The 19,256-nt window shown below is 40.6% G+C and overlaps 1 protein-coding gene and 1 long non-coding RNA gene across 2 annotated transcripts in view; one reads left to right on the top strand and one right to left on the bottom strand.

Moving 5' to 3' along the window:
• The window catches only part of SPTLC3 (serine palmitoyltransferase long chain base subunit 3), a 127,887-nt gene extending 109,752 nt beyond the window's left edge, over window positions 1-18,135 (top strand). The window contains exons 10-12 of the mRNA XM_059705525.1: window positions 8,290-8,425; window positions 12,985-13,114; window positions 14,179-18,135. Of these exons, the coding sequence (XP_059561508.1) occupies window positions 8,290-8,425; window positions 12,985-13,114; window positions 14,179-14,292 (380 nt within the window). The 3' untranslated portion in view covers window positions 14,293-18,135. The remainder of the gene's footprint in view (window positions 1-8,289; window positions 8,426-12,984; window positions 13,115-14,178) is intronic.
• Window positions 13,876-19,256, bottom strand: part of LOC132239350 (uncharacterized) — a 47,326-nt gene continuing 41,945 nt past the window's right edge. Inside the window, exon 3 of the long non-coding RNA XR_009454032.1 lies at window positions 13,876-14,217. This is a non-coding gene — a long non-coding RNA (uncharacterized LOC132239350). The remainder of the gene's footprint in view (window positions 14,218-19,256) is intronic.

Raw genomic sequence — 19,256 nt, 5'->3', positions numbered from 1 at the left:
AGTTGCTTAATAGTACACTCCCCAAAATCTTGGGAAACAGATGAAGCAGTTATTGTGATCATCCCCATTTAACAGATTAGTAAATCGAGGCTCAGAGATAATGAGTGGCTTGTTCATCTTCACAGAAAAAAGAAAAAAATCAGATGGAACTTGAGGCACAGATCTGTTGACGGAGAGCAAAATACCAAAACTAAATTGTTCTCTGGTGTCTTCAATTAAGATCAGCCTTATTATCTTTGTAGACTCAAAAACCCACAGTATAATTTGTGACTTGGAGTGGTGGTTCTTCATTGGGATGCACACCGCAGTTACCCAGAGAGTTTCTCTGAAAACTAATAATTTAATATTATGAAATTAAATAATAGTATCATTTTTGGAGCAGAATCTCTACAGAGAGGGCCTTACTGTGTGTATTCGAGAAAAAACAAATCTGAAAGACTCTGTGTGTCCTCCTGCTTAAGAATCGCTGATTTACAAGGTTCACAGAAGGACCCTAGCCTTCCAAATTACCCCATTCAGCATGTAAAAGTTCCATAATTAGTGACTTTTGAAGATACTGCTCTCTATTTAATGCAAGCCAACATGAAATCATTATTCTTCCTGTAAGTACGCATGAAGTACTCACATGTGAACAGCCTGCTAACTTCATCTGTATCTGTCTCATGGCTCTTGTTCTCAAGTGTGAATCATCTGATACCTGCCCTGTCTACTAGCAGAACTAGTGGGTCATTTCTTTGTAAACAGCCTCGGAAGTTTTCCATCTTCTACGCCACCTTGGCAGCTGGCCGGGCTCCTGTGCATAGTGAGTGCTTTTCATTTGTGAAATGTATGAACCCATGAATCATGGAATTCACACCTCATCAGGAATGACTTTACCAGCTTCTTTCCAAAGAGCAGGCTCTGATAGACTCAGAGGCACAGCCAGTTTCCAGGTCAGCTGGGTAACGCATTAACGACCTTCCAGCCTCAGTTTCCTCATCTGTTCAGGGGGCCCTAAACACACTGCTTGGCTCATAATAGGTGCACAAGAGGTGTCCATTTTACCCCTCCTTGTGGATTAAGCCCCTGATGGGATAGGTCAGCAGTGGGTGGGTGGGGAGGTGGAGGTGACAGTGTCTTCCCAGGACCCTTGAAATCAGGCCATGCAGACAGCCACTGCCCTTGATGTCCGGCCTGCCTGCTCCTGCGCGCATTCCACAGGGTAGGACTGAGCGGCCTGGAGAGTCCTTGGAACATGTGTATGTGACTATAAAACCTGCCATAACCTTGGAATCCGGACATCAAAAGGGAGCGCTCCAGTGCCTGATAAAAAAAAAAAAAAAAAAAAAAAAATGCGTTCCTCTCAGCAAACCACTCCAAACACTGTTTTCTCCATCCTACTGAGAAGCTTGTCACTGCTAATGTGATTCTTATGATTCTTGCCGCTCTGTAGCCTCTTGATCTTTACTGAGATCTCTCTGCCCCTGAGTGTGTTGGACACAAAATGTCCCGTCTGGTGTCCAGAGCTTAAAATAATAGACGCTGGGTTCCTGCTTCCACGTTGAAACTTTACTCCAAGGTCTCTCACAAACTTCCCTCCGCCTCCTGCCCCCTCTCCATGTGGGGAGAAGCAAGGCTGACCGGGCAGACAAAGAAGGGGGAAGAGGCAGGGAGATCAGGCATTCTTTGAACTCCGCAGGCATTCTCTGATATCAATTTGGATTTGGGGTGAGACATGTTTTATGGAAAGACTCGTCCCATCCCCGAAGAAAAGGACCACATTTTCTGAGCAACGCTGCCTAGGCATGTGCTTGAGGCCATTGAGCCAGTGGTGGCATGCGAAGTAATGTAAGGGGGGGGGGGGGGGGGGGGTGAGCAGTGTGTATTTCTGCCTGTGCATTTTGAAGCTTGGAAAATAATACAATAAGTCACCCCGTGGCATCTGGGCATATTCATGTTTCCTCTGTTCTAAAATCAGCTTGCGAAGTCTGCAGAAAATAGAGAGGGGCACTGGTGTTGGCTCACGAGCTCCGCAAATCCGCCTCTTTCACTTAGTCTCACAGGGGGAAATGCCTGTCTCTCCTGTTTTGCATGCTGACGGTTCAGCTGAAAAGAAATTTTCCTTCTTTAGCTTTTGACAGGTTTTTCTGGGAGTCGCCACCGTCCGCAATTCTTTCTGGCCCTCTGGAGACTGAGTCGTCTCAAACATATTTTTGGAAAGGCCACAGACGATTGTTTTTATTGGGGACTGCAGGGCTTTGTAGTGGGATGCTTTGTGTTTTATTTGTTTTCCTTCCCCTGCCCCAGCTGTTTTTGTTTTAACAGCATTGGAGGGAAGGTTAAGGTATTTGTGGCCTCTGTTAACCTAGCCCATCTCTCAAATTGACACAGCTAGAAATCTGAATGGATGGAACGGCAGCATACAGGTCATCTGCCAGGATGGGTTCATCCCTGATTTCGTCCACCCTCACGAGAGGGGTGAGGTTGACACGGGGGTCGACCTCAAGTTGAGTGAGCGCTTTGGAGCAGATAGCTGTCAGAGAAGCAGGTCACCCCCATGATATGTACTATCTGAGAGCCCAAGCACTCAGTAACCGCTGGGTTGTCATCGTGCCAAATGAGAAACTATGACATAAGCCCATCTTTTACTCTCCATGTCCAACCAAGGAGCGTGACTCAGCCAGGACACAATCGGGCACCTAACACTGCCCTGCATCATCATTGGCGTCTCCTTGGCTGTAACTTGTAAAAACCAAAACTCATGCCTAGTTTCATCCTAAAAGAACCTCTTTTATACGGTGTGTGGTGCAGGCTGGGCATCAGATTTTGCCAAGCTCTCCAGATGATTCTGAGGTGGCACCCAGGCTGTTGAGAACTGCTGCCCTGTGAAAAGGAAGGGAATAATGGCCTTTCGGTCACCTACTATATGCCAGGCACAGTAGTAAGCACTTTCCTGCATTAATCCCTTTATTTCTCTCAATGTTCCTGGGAGGTAAGCTTATTTATCTCTATTTTACAGGTAAAACTGAGGTTTTAAGGCCTTAGGTTGTCCAGGTCCAGTTTGATTCTTAGACCATTTAATTTTAAAACCTATCTTTTTCTACTCAACAGCCTCTTCGGAGGACCCAGAATAAAGCAAAATAAAACACTTGGATCACCTCTCCAGAACCCTACATAAGAGATCAGCTCATTCACTTACTTATCTGCTCGGGGACCTTCCCTGTCTTCTACGGAATAGGTGGAAGAAGGATCAGAAATGAGTGATTGATTTTGCATGTTGAGAAGGGATTGTGGCTGCAAAGGCCAGTCTCCATGTCATCCTGGCATGGCTGTCCCTGTAGGAAAGCCCAAGTGCTAAGCATACCTTCTACTTTTACAAAGCACTCTTCCAGCAAGGATCTCAAAGCACAACGTAATTAATAAAATCACCCACATCCTGTCTAGATGAGTAGCATTTTATATGTACAAATTCCTCTCTGCCCCCAGGCCCTCCAGGAGTAGGAGAATGTTTCCAATTTTAAAGAGTGAGCAATAGAGTAATTGAAAGGAGCTGTATCTTGGCCAACTCAAAAGACCTCAAAGGCATTTATAGTGACCTAGATGAGAAAACATGGTGACCACAAAGTGTGTCATAATGGCTTGTAATCCATGCTGTGCTAAATGGTTCAAAGATAGGAGACAGGGCAAGAATAAAACATTCAGTTCTTAAGAATCAACTACCCCTGGGACTGATATTCTGATCTGTTTGGTCAACTCTCCAAAGGATCTAGAAGCAGTAAAGTGATGACATTAGCTGATGATTCAGTTACTTGGGTTAATCAAGGCAGAGGGGACAGACGGGGCCAATTAAGTAGCTGGGCAGCCCAATGATAGATGAATCATTATGGGCAAGTGCAAAGATAATGCCATTGGGAAAAGCAATTTAAGTCATTCATGCACTTCCAGGCCAGGAAATCCTTCTAGTCTTTGAGGGGGATCATTTAAGAATCATCAGACCCAGCCTGATGAAGTCATCTATTCATTGTGCAACTAACGATCAACAAAAGAGCTGAATGCACCAGGGGACAGGCCATATGGAATACATTTGGGTGGCTGGGATGTATATCTGTGCCTTCATTTCAGTCACCTTCTCTAAAACGCGTCTTACTCCATCCCCCCTTTTCTTTTTCGTTCCTGTCCACAATCGCCCCCTGCTTTTCATGTTCTAATACACAGAGTCGATGTATGGATGAAATGTTTTAATATAAAGACAAATATTCTCATTCCTAATTTCTAGTTCGTTTCTTTACATAGGTTTCTCCCTGTACACATCACTAGTTTCCAAGGGATGCTCAGCATGTCACAAAACAAGTTTTTTAAGCACCAAGGGGGTTATGTCTATAAAATTTATACAAATTTTTCTATACCTCTCTTACCCCCTTGCTAGAATTAAAGTTTCAAATCTGGAACTTTGGGAAAGAAAGCTTATCATTTGTGGGGGGTGGGGGGAATAAGGTGAGTGGGAAAATAGAAACATATATTAAATTAAATCATACTTGCAACTACTTGTTTTTAAAAAACCAATGTCTCAATCGGGAACTTGAAAGTAAAAGTTATCAAATATGGCCATGTTGATAAAGCCCATGAACACTATTTTATCTCTTGATTTATCTTCTCCCTCCTCAATTGCTATTTATCTACCTTTTAAGTTCATCCTTCTCTTCCCAGCCATTAAATGTTGGGTTTTTCAATCTGTACTTTTTTTAGACGATCTACCCAGAGTTTCAGCCTTATCATACCTTGTTCTCAACCACTCTTTTCTACAAACTGTAGGACTATTGCACCTGTTCTGTTTCCTGTGTCTAAAATGCACTCCTCTGTTTGTTTGTTTGTTTGTTTGTTGTTTTTGTTTTGTGGTTGTTGTTTTTTTGCCAGGTTGACATTTGTTCATCCTTCAGACCGAAGCTCATTTATTACCTATCGGCTTCCTCAGACTTGGTACAGTCTGACACGGGTTCCCATAATACCAGATAGCATTTTTTACAGGACTCATCAGAGCTATAATTTTACATCCATTTATGATGATTTGATTGTCTGTCTCCCACTAGATTATAAGCTCTTCCCTCTTCCTATTTCTTTTTTCCTGTTTCTACTAACTTTTCCCTGCCCACTTCTCTTCTTCATGGTTTACCATAGCTTTTACTTATCAATGGCTTCCTGTATCTTATAGATTCTGATAATAAGCTTTTCTCCCTCTGTCTCTCAATATCTAGTCTTACTACCAATTGTTGGTTCCCTCTAAATTTTTCACATTCACACTTTACAGAGTAAGAGGATTTTATTGGTATAATTGATATTTGTTATCTCTATGGGAAAGTTCCTGTGATAGACCAATTCATGGATCCTGGCCCAATATCCAAATGTACTGCCCTCAGATCAAGAATGTCTTGCATCCATTAGCTGTGGCCAGCATGATGGGGCTAAGAGGTCAGCTTTCCTGAGGAAGTACAATAAACCAGATGCTTTCTCTTTTTTATAATGACATGCTTACTGAGAGCTGGCAGACTTGGGAAGGTATCTTCCTTGAGAACTGGGAATGGGTGAAAGATAATAACAGAAAACAAGAAGGGACAATTGGAGTATTCAACATCATTATCCTTAGTTGGTGTTGCACTCAATTAAATCTTCATTACTCGACATTTATTGTTAACTCACTGAAAATGTCACAGAGGTCAAGTAGATGTGGGTCTGATGAGCAAAGAAAAATTCTGAAAAGAAGATCTGATGTATTTGGGGAGTGATAGAGCCTAATTTAAAAATGCTATATGTTTGGATAAAGAAAACGCCATTTGGGGGCTGTCTACTTTTGGTTCACCATGACTTTTCAGAATTAGCCCTTCAGGTCCCTGATCCAAAGTGAAGGGGGTCTGCCAGCTCTTCTCTGTGGTAGTGTCCGGACTTGATATCCTACCTCACCCCTCACAACATGAACCTGTCTAGAGCTTCAACCTTTCAACTGCCTCTGCTGGGGAAAAAAATGGTAGAACAGTGATCCTAACAGCTGGCAGAGATAAATTTTATTGAGCTTCAGGAAAAGAGATGGCTACCATTCATTATCTAGCCAGACATTATTCATTGCTGCTCTTGGGGAGAGTACCATAATATAGGGGTCAACAATACAGAATCCAGAACCCAATTACCTGGGTTTAAATTCTGATTCTGCTGCCTACTAACTGTATGAACTTGGGTAAGTGACTTGGTTTCCTCATGTATAACATGAGATTATAACATCTATATCAATAGAGTTTTTAAAGGACTAAATACATTATTAAATATCAAGTGCTTATAACAGTAGTGATATTACATATTTGTGAGCTACAACTACTGTTGTTGATATTATTTTTTTAATATACTTTATTTTTTACAGAGAGGAAGGGAGAGGGATAGAGAGTTAGAAACATCGATGATGAGAGAGAAACATGGATCAGTTGCCTCCCACACACCTCCTGCTGGGGATGTGCCTGCAACCAAGGTACATGACCTTGACCGGAATTGAACCCGGGACCCTTCAGTCCACAGGCCGACGCTCTATCCACTGAGCCAAACCAGTTAGGGCTGTTGTTGATATTATTATTATCCTTTAGAGGTAACCTCATCCAATTAGTGGCCTACCTGTATTTCTCAGGACACATTTGGTTATAGGTGTTAGAAATTCAGCTCAAAGTAACTTAAGTAAGAAAAATAAATGTATTGGTTCAAACAACAGGGCCAGTCCAGGGAATGGACTCACTTAGGCATGAATAAACCCAAGAGTTTCGATGATGCTACCAGGCCTCTTGCAGACTTGAGTCTTAGCTTTCTTCTGGGTCAGCATCATTTTCAAGCCGGTTTCCTCCATACGGTGACAGATGTAGCTTGAGATTGACCTAACTCTTACACTTCTTCCTCAGTGGATCTGAAAGACTCTGATAGGCCCAGGTTGTGTTCCATCATGAACCAATAATCAATAAAATGGGAAGGCAGGGTGAACTCTACCTGAATTCACATCATGGTCCCCTGGAGGAAGGGATGTTGGGCAGGAGATGTCCACTGCTTAACCCATTGGCAAGGCACAATCTAGGGCCATCTCTCTAAGGAGGAACTAGAGGACATGTTTACTAAATATTTTATCCATTTTACATCTGGAGAACTAAAGACAACCAGGACTGATGTTCAAATTATTGAATAACTGGTAGAGCAGCAGCTCTGATCAGTTTGAATGGACAGCTGAATGGAGGTCAGCAGTAGCAGCATATTCCTGCTGAATAGCAACCTGGCATCAAATGTGAACATTGGACTGATGTCTGAGGGGAATTAAAGACTCAGTCCTTTTCAACCTTCCTATTGAAGATTTACTGACTAGTTGTGGTTGATTTACTGACTTTCCTGATTAGAGACAGGACTGGAGTAGACAAATGTCTTCAGAACTCCTTCTGCTCTTTAATCCCATGGTTGTCTCATGTGTGTAACCTCTCCACTGGACACATGCTGAGGACAGAAGATAAACTTTAGAGCAAAAGCACCAATAACCTGGAAATGGACACACGTACCTTGGCTTGACCTTCTGCTTGGAGTCAACACTGTCATTTTTTTCTGCTTAGGGAAAGCAGAGGTCTCCCTCTTCCCTTCCTCTATTACGCTACCATCATCAAATACCTTACAAAATCGTCCTGGTTTCCGCTGGACCTGTCTTGTCTAGGAAAGTGCTACCCCTTCAAACTCAGGTTGGGTGACATGTTCTTTAATTAGAGACTTAGATGAGGGGCAATTTAATGGACCAGCTCAGCTTGGTTTAAAAGCCTCTACCAACAACTGGTGTGATAATACGTGTGTGTGTTTGTGTGTGTATGAGAGAGAAAGAGAGAGAGAGAGTGAGAGAGAGATTCCTTATGTCACTCCTTCTCTTAAGTTAATGTTTTTAAAGCAGTTACTGCAGAGTTCATACACAATGGGTACCTAGTAAATGATAATTCATCTCATTCCTTCTTGCTAGAACCTTCCCCACCACCCCACCCCACCCCACTGCAATTCTACAGCCTAGCCTACCTTTAGATGCTAGCAATACCTGGAAGTACCATTGCCCCTAGATCCTATCTTCCAGGCTCAGGGCAGTTCTCAGGCATTAGTGCCCACACCTACTTACCAGGAGATACGTTCCCACCCTACTTCCACCTCCTCCCAACTAACGCTGCAGGCCTGCGGAAAGACTTAGGAATGCTTGCCAAGCCCATCTGACCTTTGCTTCCCTCTTCCTGGTGGTAATTGATGGATTTCATGCCTGTCTCCTTTCAGGGCTAAAGAGAGTACGGCAACTTGCAAAAAACACAAGATACTTCAGACAGAGACTGAACGAAATGGGATTCATTATCTATGGCAATGAGGAATCTCCTGTGGTCCCCCTGCTCCTTTACATGCCTGGTAAAGTAGCGTGAGTATCCAACAGACTCTCAGAGTAATGCTTAAGCCCCAAGGTGATCTGACTAAGATGGTGCTTTTGACACTGAGGCTCTTGCAGTGTAGGCCTTGATCGTGTGCTTTTGACAGGTGCTGAGTTCGGATTTCACTTGTGGAGCTGCTCAGAAGCCACATGGCCTATCAGCAGGGTCTTTTCACAATTGCTAAGGTCCACCATTTCCAAGTTCTGTGAATGTAGGGGAATCACCTACCCCTCCTAAGGCTCAACAGTAAATCAAGGATGATCCTGAGCCACCTCCTACCCTAAGATCTTTCTCAAAGAGAAATTCTGAAGACCCTTTCTCCTAATATTTAAAAACAACATGACCAGGTTCTGTGCTTTCTCCCACTGAACACTTGCCATCCTCAGAAGAAGGCAGCCTTGCTTTAAGGCTGCCTTGAAGGTAAACTGAGGTTGAGAGCAGGTAAACAGCTTGCTCAATGTCATACTTGTCAAGCAGTAGTAAAACCAAGGGGCCATCCAAACCTAGGCTTGCTCCAATGCTCATGATCTTAACACCAAATTTTAATGCCTCTCCTGTGAGCTTAGTTGGAGTTGTTTTCCATTGATCCCTTGTGATGGGTAGGAATGAGTTAATAGATTGATTCTTCAGAGTATGCTTCTGTGTCACTTCACCACAGCAAAATTCCAAGCAGTTAAAACATGTGTGAGTTGTTTAGTGTGCCACAGATTACAGATCTGGGTCAGGATTGCATTGCCTGGAGTGGCAAGAAGACAGTGTGCTATGGAAAGGTCACCCGGGATACTGCTCTGTGCTAATGGCAGGGAGGGGTGACAATGGTGATTCAAAGTAGCAGATAATCCAAAGCCCTTTACCCTCTGATTTTAGAGAGCACAAAAGAAAACTTACCTTTATTCAGAGTTGTTGGGGAAATGGTGTTTTCTGGAAGATTCTATATTGAGTTCATGTCAACCTAATATTTTATCCTTAACTCAAATGAAGATATCAAATATCAACTTACTTTATTTTTGAGAGTGTGATGTGCACAACACTGGCAGGTGGCAGAAGGGGGTGTGCTGGACAGTTCCAACGTTGATGATAAAAGCCATAATAAAAATCTCAAAGGTTGGGAAACGGATCAATCCAATGAGAAGAGTCCATGAAGAGTAAAAGCAAATTCATTTAAATTCAAGAACTCAACTCTACCATAACAGAAAGAGAGTGTCTGCTCCTTTAAGTGCCAGGAGGCCTGACTGGACACAGTAAATGTGGAATTAAAAATAGAACTAAGAGGAGCTTTATGTAAAAGTTATGCACTATGGTGTAGTGAGATATTTGGAAAAAGAATTTTGACTCTGCCTCTTCCTAACCGGGGAAACCTTGGACAAGTTACCCAACCTTCTGAAGCTGCAGTTTTTTCATTTTTGAAATGAGATATAATAGTACCTATTTCATAAGGCCATTGTGAAGGTTAAACAAGATGAGGTCTGTCCGCATTTGGCATTGCCTCTTATCTAGAAGCTACTCAGTGTTAACTATTATTATTAATAGTATTAATAATATGTATAAAGCACTCGATATAGTGTTTAGTGTACTGTAAGCACTCAGTCCGTGGTAACCATTATTATTACTACTACTACTTCTAATTCTGCTACAATGATGATGATTACTAGTTTTAACTGAATGCAAGATTGAGTTACCATGGTTGCATGGCTCTCCAAAACTTTAGTTACATTAATAAAAATAGAACTTCTGGGGAAAATAGTAGGTAAAGATATTGTGATACTCTGCATCAATTATGCTATCTTAAACACTGGATGATATGTCGAACTCTCTAGTGTCTTCCAATTTAAGATGGTTTTTAATGAGGAGCTACTGTTGCTAAATGCCAGTTATGTGCTCCTAAGGCTCTTAGACCCAGTGGTCATCCATTGAGGGCAGGACGCTTAGCCCTGGTCTACAAATGAGGACACCAAGACTCACCAAAGTCAAACTGCTTCCTAAGGGCCACTCAGGTTGTAGGTAGTAAAGCACAGAATTCAAAGCCAATTCCATTGGCTTCCTACACCAGAGCTCTTTTCGGTCAAGCTTTAGTCCTTGGGAAAAATGCACATCTCACTAAAGCAAAGCGGGGTATGTGTTCAACCTTCTTTAATGTCATCTTTGGTGAATCCAAAGGCATCAGTCATTACAATGGAAACAGAAACTCAACTTGTTTGGTTGTCTAAGGAAACTTAGAACAGGTTAGTTACAAAAGGTCATATCATCTATTGTTAGCAGGAATTGCTAGCAAGAGTTTGCCCTGCTGCCTGGCCTGATTTCTATCTCTGCTATTTCTTCAATCATACGTTTATAGGTAGATCATGAGACAGGAGTTAATTGTATGGTATAAGCCAGTGTGTTAGCACTTCTTTCATTGGCTCATTTTAAAATGTTTGATTTCATTTAAAAACTGCAGAATGAAAATATAATCTCCAGCCAGTTGAACTTTTGAAAAGAGTCCTTTTGCAACTCTACCACTGGGATCTTCTAAAAAGTTCAATAGAATGTGATTGCACTTATAAAAAATGCACTTAAGTAATCAAGAATCCATAGTAGTTACTATTTGGTACAGGGCTTACGTTTTCCTTTTATGGCCCTTTTCACACAGGTAGAAGATGATGGGATACAAGATGCCCTGATGCTGCAGGCAACACATGCTAATATTTATTATTATTATTATTATTATTATTATTATTATTATTACATAATTTCATTTCTTTCAGCCTACGCCAGCTCTGATTTCCTTTGGGGAGTACAAACCTGGAATCTCATTATAGAAAATGTTCAGGGCAATTATATGCATTAACTGAAAGAAGTGGAGTTTAGAAGTGTAAGTTTTAAGCTCAAAAGTGCTCCAGGGAGGCCTCAGATTAGCCTAATGAATCAACAGTCATAGAGTTTGCTCTACATTCTTTGGCAAAACTCGCTTCCTCTGGTACAAAGAGAAACTCACAGACAGTGAAAACGCTCCTTTGGGAGTCCCGACAACTGGCCTGAGATCATGGGTCAGGTGGTTTGTACTCTAGCAATAAAAGCACTTGACTTGTTTCTCAGACAATTATGAGCTCTCAGCCTGTGTAGTTCCGTGGGCAGCCTTCCATAGGGTGATCAAGAAGCAGAAAGAACAGCCTCTGTTTTCAAGTTTTCTCAGTCAGAAAGCTTCATCTCCTTGTAACCTTCCCAGTCCAAATCAAAGGGCGGATCTGGCCTTATCCCAGCCAGGGGGCCAGGGAGGCTGTGTGTCTGGTAGGTTTTATAATCTCCATCGCTTCGTTTGATAACCTGCATGAGGCAGCTGAAAGGCAGACAGCCTAATGGCAAGAGGAACGAATAAATGAGCAGGCTTGCTCTCAGCCTGGTTCAAGAATTCTTCCTAAGTTATGACTGGAGGGTTTCTGTGATGCTGTCACAGAATAAGACACCAGCAACCTCTAAATGCTAAGAACAGATCTGAGACATTTGCCTCACTCAGTAAGAGGGATAGATTCACCTGGGGCAAGTCTTTTTGTCTGACCTTGGCTCTGACAGAAAAAATTTACAGACTATGACGGCCTGATATTCTAGAATTGTTACTGAGATTAGCTCTGGAGAAGAAAGAGACAAGAAGCAGTAAAGGGGAAGGAATTGTAACTTTAAGAGGTTTTGCCCTGCATCAGGAAGCTTTGCAGTTGTGAGACTATTGTCCTACAACCAGCCAGCCTCCCTGTGCGTGTACATTTCTTCCCCTGTCTCCCTCCTGTCCCACTTCCCTTTTAACCAGTTAATGAATTTATTCTCCCTGGACTCTTCATTCACACATAAAGAAATGAGGAGACCCTTGCTATTTTCTGGTTTAATAAAAAATAAAATATTTGGCTCCGGAGTAAGAATATGGCTTGGGGTTGGCTCCTGCAGACCTTCTGACTTTGGTCTTCAAATTACAGTCATTAAGTACAGGTTTCTTGAAATTTTCATACTTTATCATTAGCATTATGTTTTTAAAACATATAGGTGTGGATTTAATATAGTGAGTGTCCCAAAAATGCATACAAGCACTTTGAATAGTTATAAAGGCAATGTTTATTAAAATACATTTCATTTTTCAAAATTGAGCTATCAGCTATTACAGTGTGTATACATATTTTGGCGGGGGGACAACATCATATATATTCTTTCTTTATATAATTGCACTGTGTTAGCTGTTTGGTTTTTATTCCTAGGAATCCTGCAGACAAAAGATTTAACATCAGTGCAGACTTGTTAAATCAAGGTCATGTCCATCAGCATTTTCTGCTCAATGTCAGAGACTCAGTACTCAAGATTACTCAATGAGTGTGCCAGGATCCATAATATACACACTCTGGTGCCATCAAGTGACTGTCCCATTTCTTTGTGAATTGTGTTTGACAGATGCTTAATAACTTCAATCATCTTCTATTGATTGTGGTGGTTTTTTTTTAAGAAAAAGTCAATTAGTCATATTCTCTCTTTTTTGTACAGTATGATGTTGTCATCTCCCAGTAAACTTCCTTTTTTGTCTTTTCTTTAGGGCCTTTGCAAGGCACCTACTAAACAGAAAGATTGGGGTAGTGGTCGTTGGATTTCCAGCTACTCCCCTAGCGGAAGCTAGGGCACGGTTCTGCGTTTCAGCAGCACATACCCGAGAAATGTTAGACACGGTGAGTACAGCACAGGCCAGAGGATCTCCAGTACCGGTACCTTGGATTCTGAGCATGTTCTTTCATTGAACTAGCTTAGGGTTCCCTGGGCCTCTCTTGGGAGATTTAGGAAAATAGCACTAATAATGCTCACTGCTAAAAACAAGGGTATGCCAACACTGTCCAACAGTGTGATCAACTCAGTAGACAGGAAAAAAAAAATCAGTTTAGTGAAGACCTGAGTCAAGTCAGTGATTTGGTTTTTATAGAAAAGACTGACTGAGTAGCCAAATGGTGTGCTATTTACACTAGTTCTAAATGCAAAAGCTAATCTAACATGCTTTTTCAGCATCATCTGCCTGCATCACAACATTTTTCATAGCCACCAAATTCATCATAATAACATATAACCCAACTAGGCAACATGTTGGAAAACTAATAACAAAGGCAGCTATTTGCAGGAAGTATTAATGATTTTAAAACCACATTTCATTGTCTTTTGATTTAAATCTTTATGTGGATGAATAATATCAGAGAACTAAGCCATCTCAGTCAGTTTGGAGTTGATGGAACATTCTTATAGTGTCAATGCAATTTAGCAAACTATTGAGTGTCTACTATGTGAAAAATTCTGAAGTGAAAAGTCTGAGAGGAGACAGTAAAAAATAAGCAACTAATGATAATACTAGATAGAATAAGTTCATCTTGGAAAGGAAATTTATATGATTGCAGGAACATGAAGGTGGAAACGTTATCTTTTTCTTCCACAAGTTTACCTGTAAGTCATTAAACTTTAAAATAAAGCTAAAGGGTAGCATAGGTCAGACACTTTTATTATTTTCTTCATACCACCAAAATAAGTGACACATTCATTATGTTAGACAAAGAATATGAAATAAAGTGAATTAGCACCTAACATTCCTCTAGGGATTCCGTATACACCATACCTTAATGATTTGGATTTTTCTTCTTTTCTTTAAAATCAAAGAAGCTGGGAAAAGAAGAGTGTAGCTCTCTGTGAGGCACTGGAGAGCAGAGCCACTTGGAGGTTCAAAGATGACTAATGGAAGGCGATCTCTTTACAGGTCTTGGAAGCCCTAGATGAGATGGGTGATCTCCTGCACCTGAAATATTCCCGGAACAAGAAGTCAGCACGCCCCGAACTCTATGATGAAACAAGCTTTGAACTTGATGATTAAGTTCCCAGGTCCTGATTGGCACCTAAAGACTTTGCCAGCAAAATTCTCTCTTTGCCTCAAAAAGAATATAAGTGCATTTCTCTCCATTTCTAAGGACAATTGGTTTTCAAACCAGCTTAGTTGAACTGAGGGAGACGTTGTTGTGTTCTTAATGTCCCCAACTCAGGACTGTAGAGACAAAAATACAGTTTCAGATTTCTGTTTTTCTTCTCCCAAGTAACCTGCTACACACACACACACACACACACACACACACACACACACACACACACTTCTTATAATGTTTGTAATGGCAATAAGCCTGTGTTTTAGCTGCTACTGTGCAGCCTCTCTAGTCCAGATCCTTTCAGGAATTCCAACCAAATGAGAGGGTTTCGGTTTTAATTCCATAGATCTCACTGAGTGTTTACTTATTCCATCTCCGGATGGGCCAGCGTGGTGGTCAGTGGCAGACCTCCTTATTCCCATGTGAAAGCACCATCTAGAACTCGTGTGTCACAGGAAGTTCCAGGCAGGAAGGTAAAGAAATGTTGCTTCTACCATTTGCCACATTTGGGCTTTTTCCAAGGACAAGCGTCAAAAGCTGTAGTTAGTGTTTGGAGGGAGAGAGCAGAGCTGGCCAGCAGCACCCAGAGACGTCTTTGAAGGAAACTTTCTTTTTCCTCTCTCTGGTTCCTCCTACAGTTTTACAGCTGAGCTTTTAAGGTTTGGAAAATTCAAGATGTGTGTTTCATAAGGAAGGGGGTAGACAGCAAGCACAAGCCAATTTTAGGCCTAAACTAAAGCCATGAAGTTAGAAGCATTTGAACATTTTTGGTGCCATGTAGAGTGAATGTTTAGCATGCGTAGTCTCTATGACTTTAAGGAATGGGTTGACATTTTCCTATTGAATTTTGAGTAAATAGTGAGATTTCGTTTTCTTGAGAGTTGACTCCCATGACTATACTTGAAGAATTGGTTTAAAAATATCTAAAAGCAAATATTCAACTTTTTCAAGACTGACACCCCCCATCCCCATTTAGGCCTATTAACATTAAATAGTTCTGTCATCTGCCAAATGCACTTCAATTTGGTGCACAGTGAACTTGTACACTATTGGCAACTAACTGTAATTTACTTAGTTCTCTCTCTCTCTCTCTCTCTCTCTCTCTCTCTCTCTCTCTCTCTCCCTTCTCTCTGTGTGTGTGTCTCTGAACACAAACTCCTCTGGAATAGCACCCCTTTGCTAATTGGATCTAGTTGGTATGGAAAAAGCCAGTGGAAAACCTTATCTTTAACAAGCTCCCAGATGGTGCACAGATTTGGAAACTCTAAAGAGCAGTGGTGACCTTTTAGCAAAGCTTCTGTAATAGTTTGAATGAGTTACAGAACATTCCACTCCATCAAATGACACTATAAACAAATCACTTCAAGAGAGGTTTGACTTTGTGTGACACACATGGACCCAAGCTTTCATGCTGTGCACTGAGATAGAAACTCAACCCCAAGCACCGGTGTTGGATGGAGCAACATGCCCTTATGTTCAAAACTTATTAAAGGAGAAAGATGATCTGCATGGAAATTTTTAGGAAATTATAACCCCTAGTAGGTACAACAATTTGAAAGTGGATCACGAATGTTTTTAAGTAGTATAACATTCCTCGTGAACAATTTTTATGTACAATTAGGTTAGAAGGAGAGAAAGCAGGTTCTGAAATGCTGTTGCCCCATCTAATGACTGAATTTGATAACTAAATTTCAGCTCTTCTCAATGAGCCAGTAAAGCATTACTTGTGCAAGGAAAATATATGTTGAGTAAAAATGTACAACGGAAAAACAGACACATAGGTCTTTTGTTTTGAAAATGTGCCTTTAAATGAAATTGATCTTAGTTAATTTTCCAAAATGCATAAACGTCTTCAGTCCTGTAAAAGAAACAGGAAACAAAGAGGGCGACAACATGTCTGGGCCTCCCTACGGTATAGCAAGCAATAAACATCCCCTCCCATTCTGGGTGCCTGTGATCTACACACCCACCCTTTGAGTTTTAAGCCTGCAGAGGGGTGTCTCCTTGAGCAGGAATTACTCTCATAATTACTTTCATGGAGGCTCTTGAGTCAACTCATGATAGGAAACTAATTACTTAGCCAGTTGGCATGGGAGGCAGGGAGAGATTACTCTCTCTTCATCAAGATCCAAGAGTTCTGCGGCAACTTATTACTTTCTCGTGTACAAGATAAAAGGCCTATCTCTGTCAGAGTCTATGTCGAATACACACTTATAAGAACAACCGTAAGCCAAGTGGAATGCTTCACAAGCAGTACATTAGGAGGGATCCAGGTCCCACTGGGCTGGCAATATTAGCGTGCATATATATAATGAGGTTGGTTAAGAGGGTGATTGTGAATACTGAGAAATTTTCTTCTGCTGCTAGGTTAATAAGACCATGATTTTAATTCAATAGGGATTACTGAGTTTCCATAAGTATAGCAGAGCCAAAAATGTCTCTTTGGTTGATTTTGGGGGGGAAAGAGAATTTCTAACAGAACTATAATGTCATGTACCCCAACCTTCCCATTTACACACACACACACACACACACACACACACTTACTTTTCCCTTACAGAGCAAGTAAGAGTAGAGAGATGAAAGGTAGAGAGATGGAAATCTGATTGGTTGATAGATAGATGGAAGGTGTTGTCCTAAAAATAATCTTCAGGGAAGCAGAAGATAAAGGATCCAGACGATATTTGTAAGAAAGATTATTTGCATAGTGAAATGACATGGACACATGTCTAATCTTATCATGGGACTTCAGTATCATGGATGCTTGGCTGGATTGCATTTCAGTAAGTTTTGATCTGAGAACCACAGGCTTCAGAATTTACTTGAAAGCTTGATAAAATGCAGATCCTTGAGTCCCACACCAGCATTCTACTGAATTAGAATAGTGAGAGAGAATAATCTACATTGTCATCAGCCTTCCCAGGGGATTCTAATCCATGTCATAATTTGAGAATAATTACTGGAGCTTTTGTTTTGATAGACCAGTTGGCTCTAATAACATAACAGAAGCTTTGTTCTGACTCTTTGTTTATAATTAAGAGTACTTATACTACTAAAGTAAAGTGAATTATTCTAACTTTTCCTACTCAATTGGACATTTCGCTCCTATTTTCCAGGTATCTTCATTTCCTACAATAAGGAATCTAATATTGAAGAATTTTCACTTGAATATTCATTTGAATAAATTATTCCTTCTCGAATGCTTCTCTGTATTCTTTCCTACAAAATGTTCATTTTCCTTTCATCACTTTGTTCCATTGAATGTGGTGTCTTGTTTCTTTATTTTTCTTCTACCCCTTTAAAAAACCTTCAACCTTTGATTATTTATTTATTCCAACAACAGCTCTTGGATAGGGTGAGTCTTAACAGTTCTTCAAATATGCAATGCTCTTCTCTATTTTTTCTTCAGAGACAGCAAATATAAGTGGGTTACTCTGACCTAAAGCTCTGATAATAAAACCTAACTCTTAAATATATCTTTTATTTACAGCAATGATAACAATTGTATTTTGAGCTTATCTAGTGATTTCTTGGCCATTTTACTTGTCTCAGTAAGAACAACATATTTGAAGTCTGTTGTCTCAGGCCCTTTGCAGCTGTGTATTGTTTAGGAAATTAAAATCATCTGTATTTTAAATGTTTCTAAGCAATTTTTGTGGAATGTTGTCTTACAGTGTTGTGGTGTGTGCGTGTGTGTGTGCGCGCGCGCGCATGTTTCATTGAAACATTTGAGGTGACCAATTTCATTTCATTCTGTCTGTGAAATGTTAGTTTATTTAATAAACAAAATACCAAAATTGATGATATAAAAATAATTGGTGGTTTTATGTTAATTTAGTGGGTTCTAAAAAAAAAAAAAAAACAGACTAAAGTAGAAATTTGCATTTAAGAATTTCAGTGAGGAAAATTGGCAAGAGTGGCTGGTGCTAGCTTGCATTTTGTCACAAGAACCAATTGTACTCATCTCTTTCCAATTCTGCATTCAATGACATCACATTGGTAGCTTGAAATTGGCCATGCTGCAAATATTTACACCATGGAAATTGGCAAACACTACTAATTAGGGATCTGAAGAGCCAGATGTTAAACATTTACCAGCACACCATTGAGATCACATACAGTGGGACAATATCTAGGTTGGAGAGAGTGAACAGGATTGGAAAAATAAGAAGTCAAACTGTGATGCTATAACAAAGGCCTTAGTTAATTCCATGGGAGCTGTGCGACTGACATGGTTGTTTAGAGTTATTGCGAAATTGCAAAATGAGAGAGCCAGGAGCTTTATGTGTGCCAGCCAACTGTTCTTCCCCACCATCAACTAGTAACAGGATGCAAGCTAGGTGTGGGGAAGGAAACCACCTTGGGCAAGACTATTCAGCCGAAGGAAATTCTTATAGAGGAATTCAGCTTTGAACTGACAGCAGTCCAACTGTTTAAAAAAATATTTCTAGTCCATCCACTTAAAAAATAGTTTTATAATGGAAATTTTTAAACATACAGTAACATAGAGAATAGTATAATGAGCCAACATGCACCTATCACCAGCTTCAAATATTATCAATTCATAGCCAGTTCTCTTCACCTACTTCCCCCACCCATTTCACTCCCATTTCCACCAGATAACTTGGAAGCAAGTTCCAGATATAATAAGATTCCATCAGTAGATACTGCACTGAATCTATCTAAAAGGTAGAGATGTCTTAACTTGTTCCTTAATTGGTTTCCACTTCGTTACAAAATAAGTCTTCAGGATAACAAAGGCATCAAAAAGAGTCAAATGTTAATCTTTTCTTTCTCTATCTTATACCCTGCATATGAATTTTAAGGATCAAGACTAAGAATTCTTTCTAAAGTAGGTATGTAGTATCTTAAAAAAATAACAAATTATTTTTGGACACTTATCTTGTGCCAGACGCTG

Source organism: Myotis daubentonii, chromosome 8 (genome assembly GCF_963259705.1).
Source record: "Myotis daubentonii chromosome 8, mMyoDau2.1, whole genome shotgun sequence".
NCBI lineage: Eukaryota > Metazoa > Chordata > Mammalia > Chiroptera > Vespertilionidae > Myotis > Myotis daubentonii.
The sequence above is the reverse complement of the archived record's forward strand: the minus strand, read 5'-3'. Positions and strand labels throughout refer to the sequence as shown.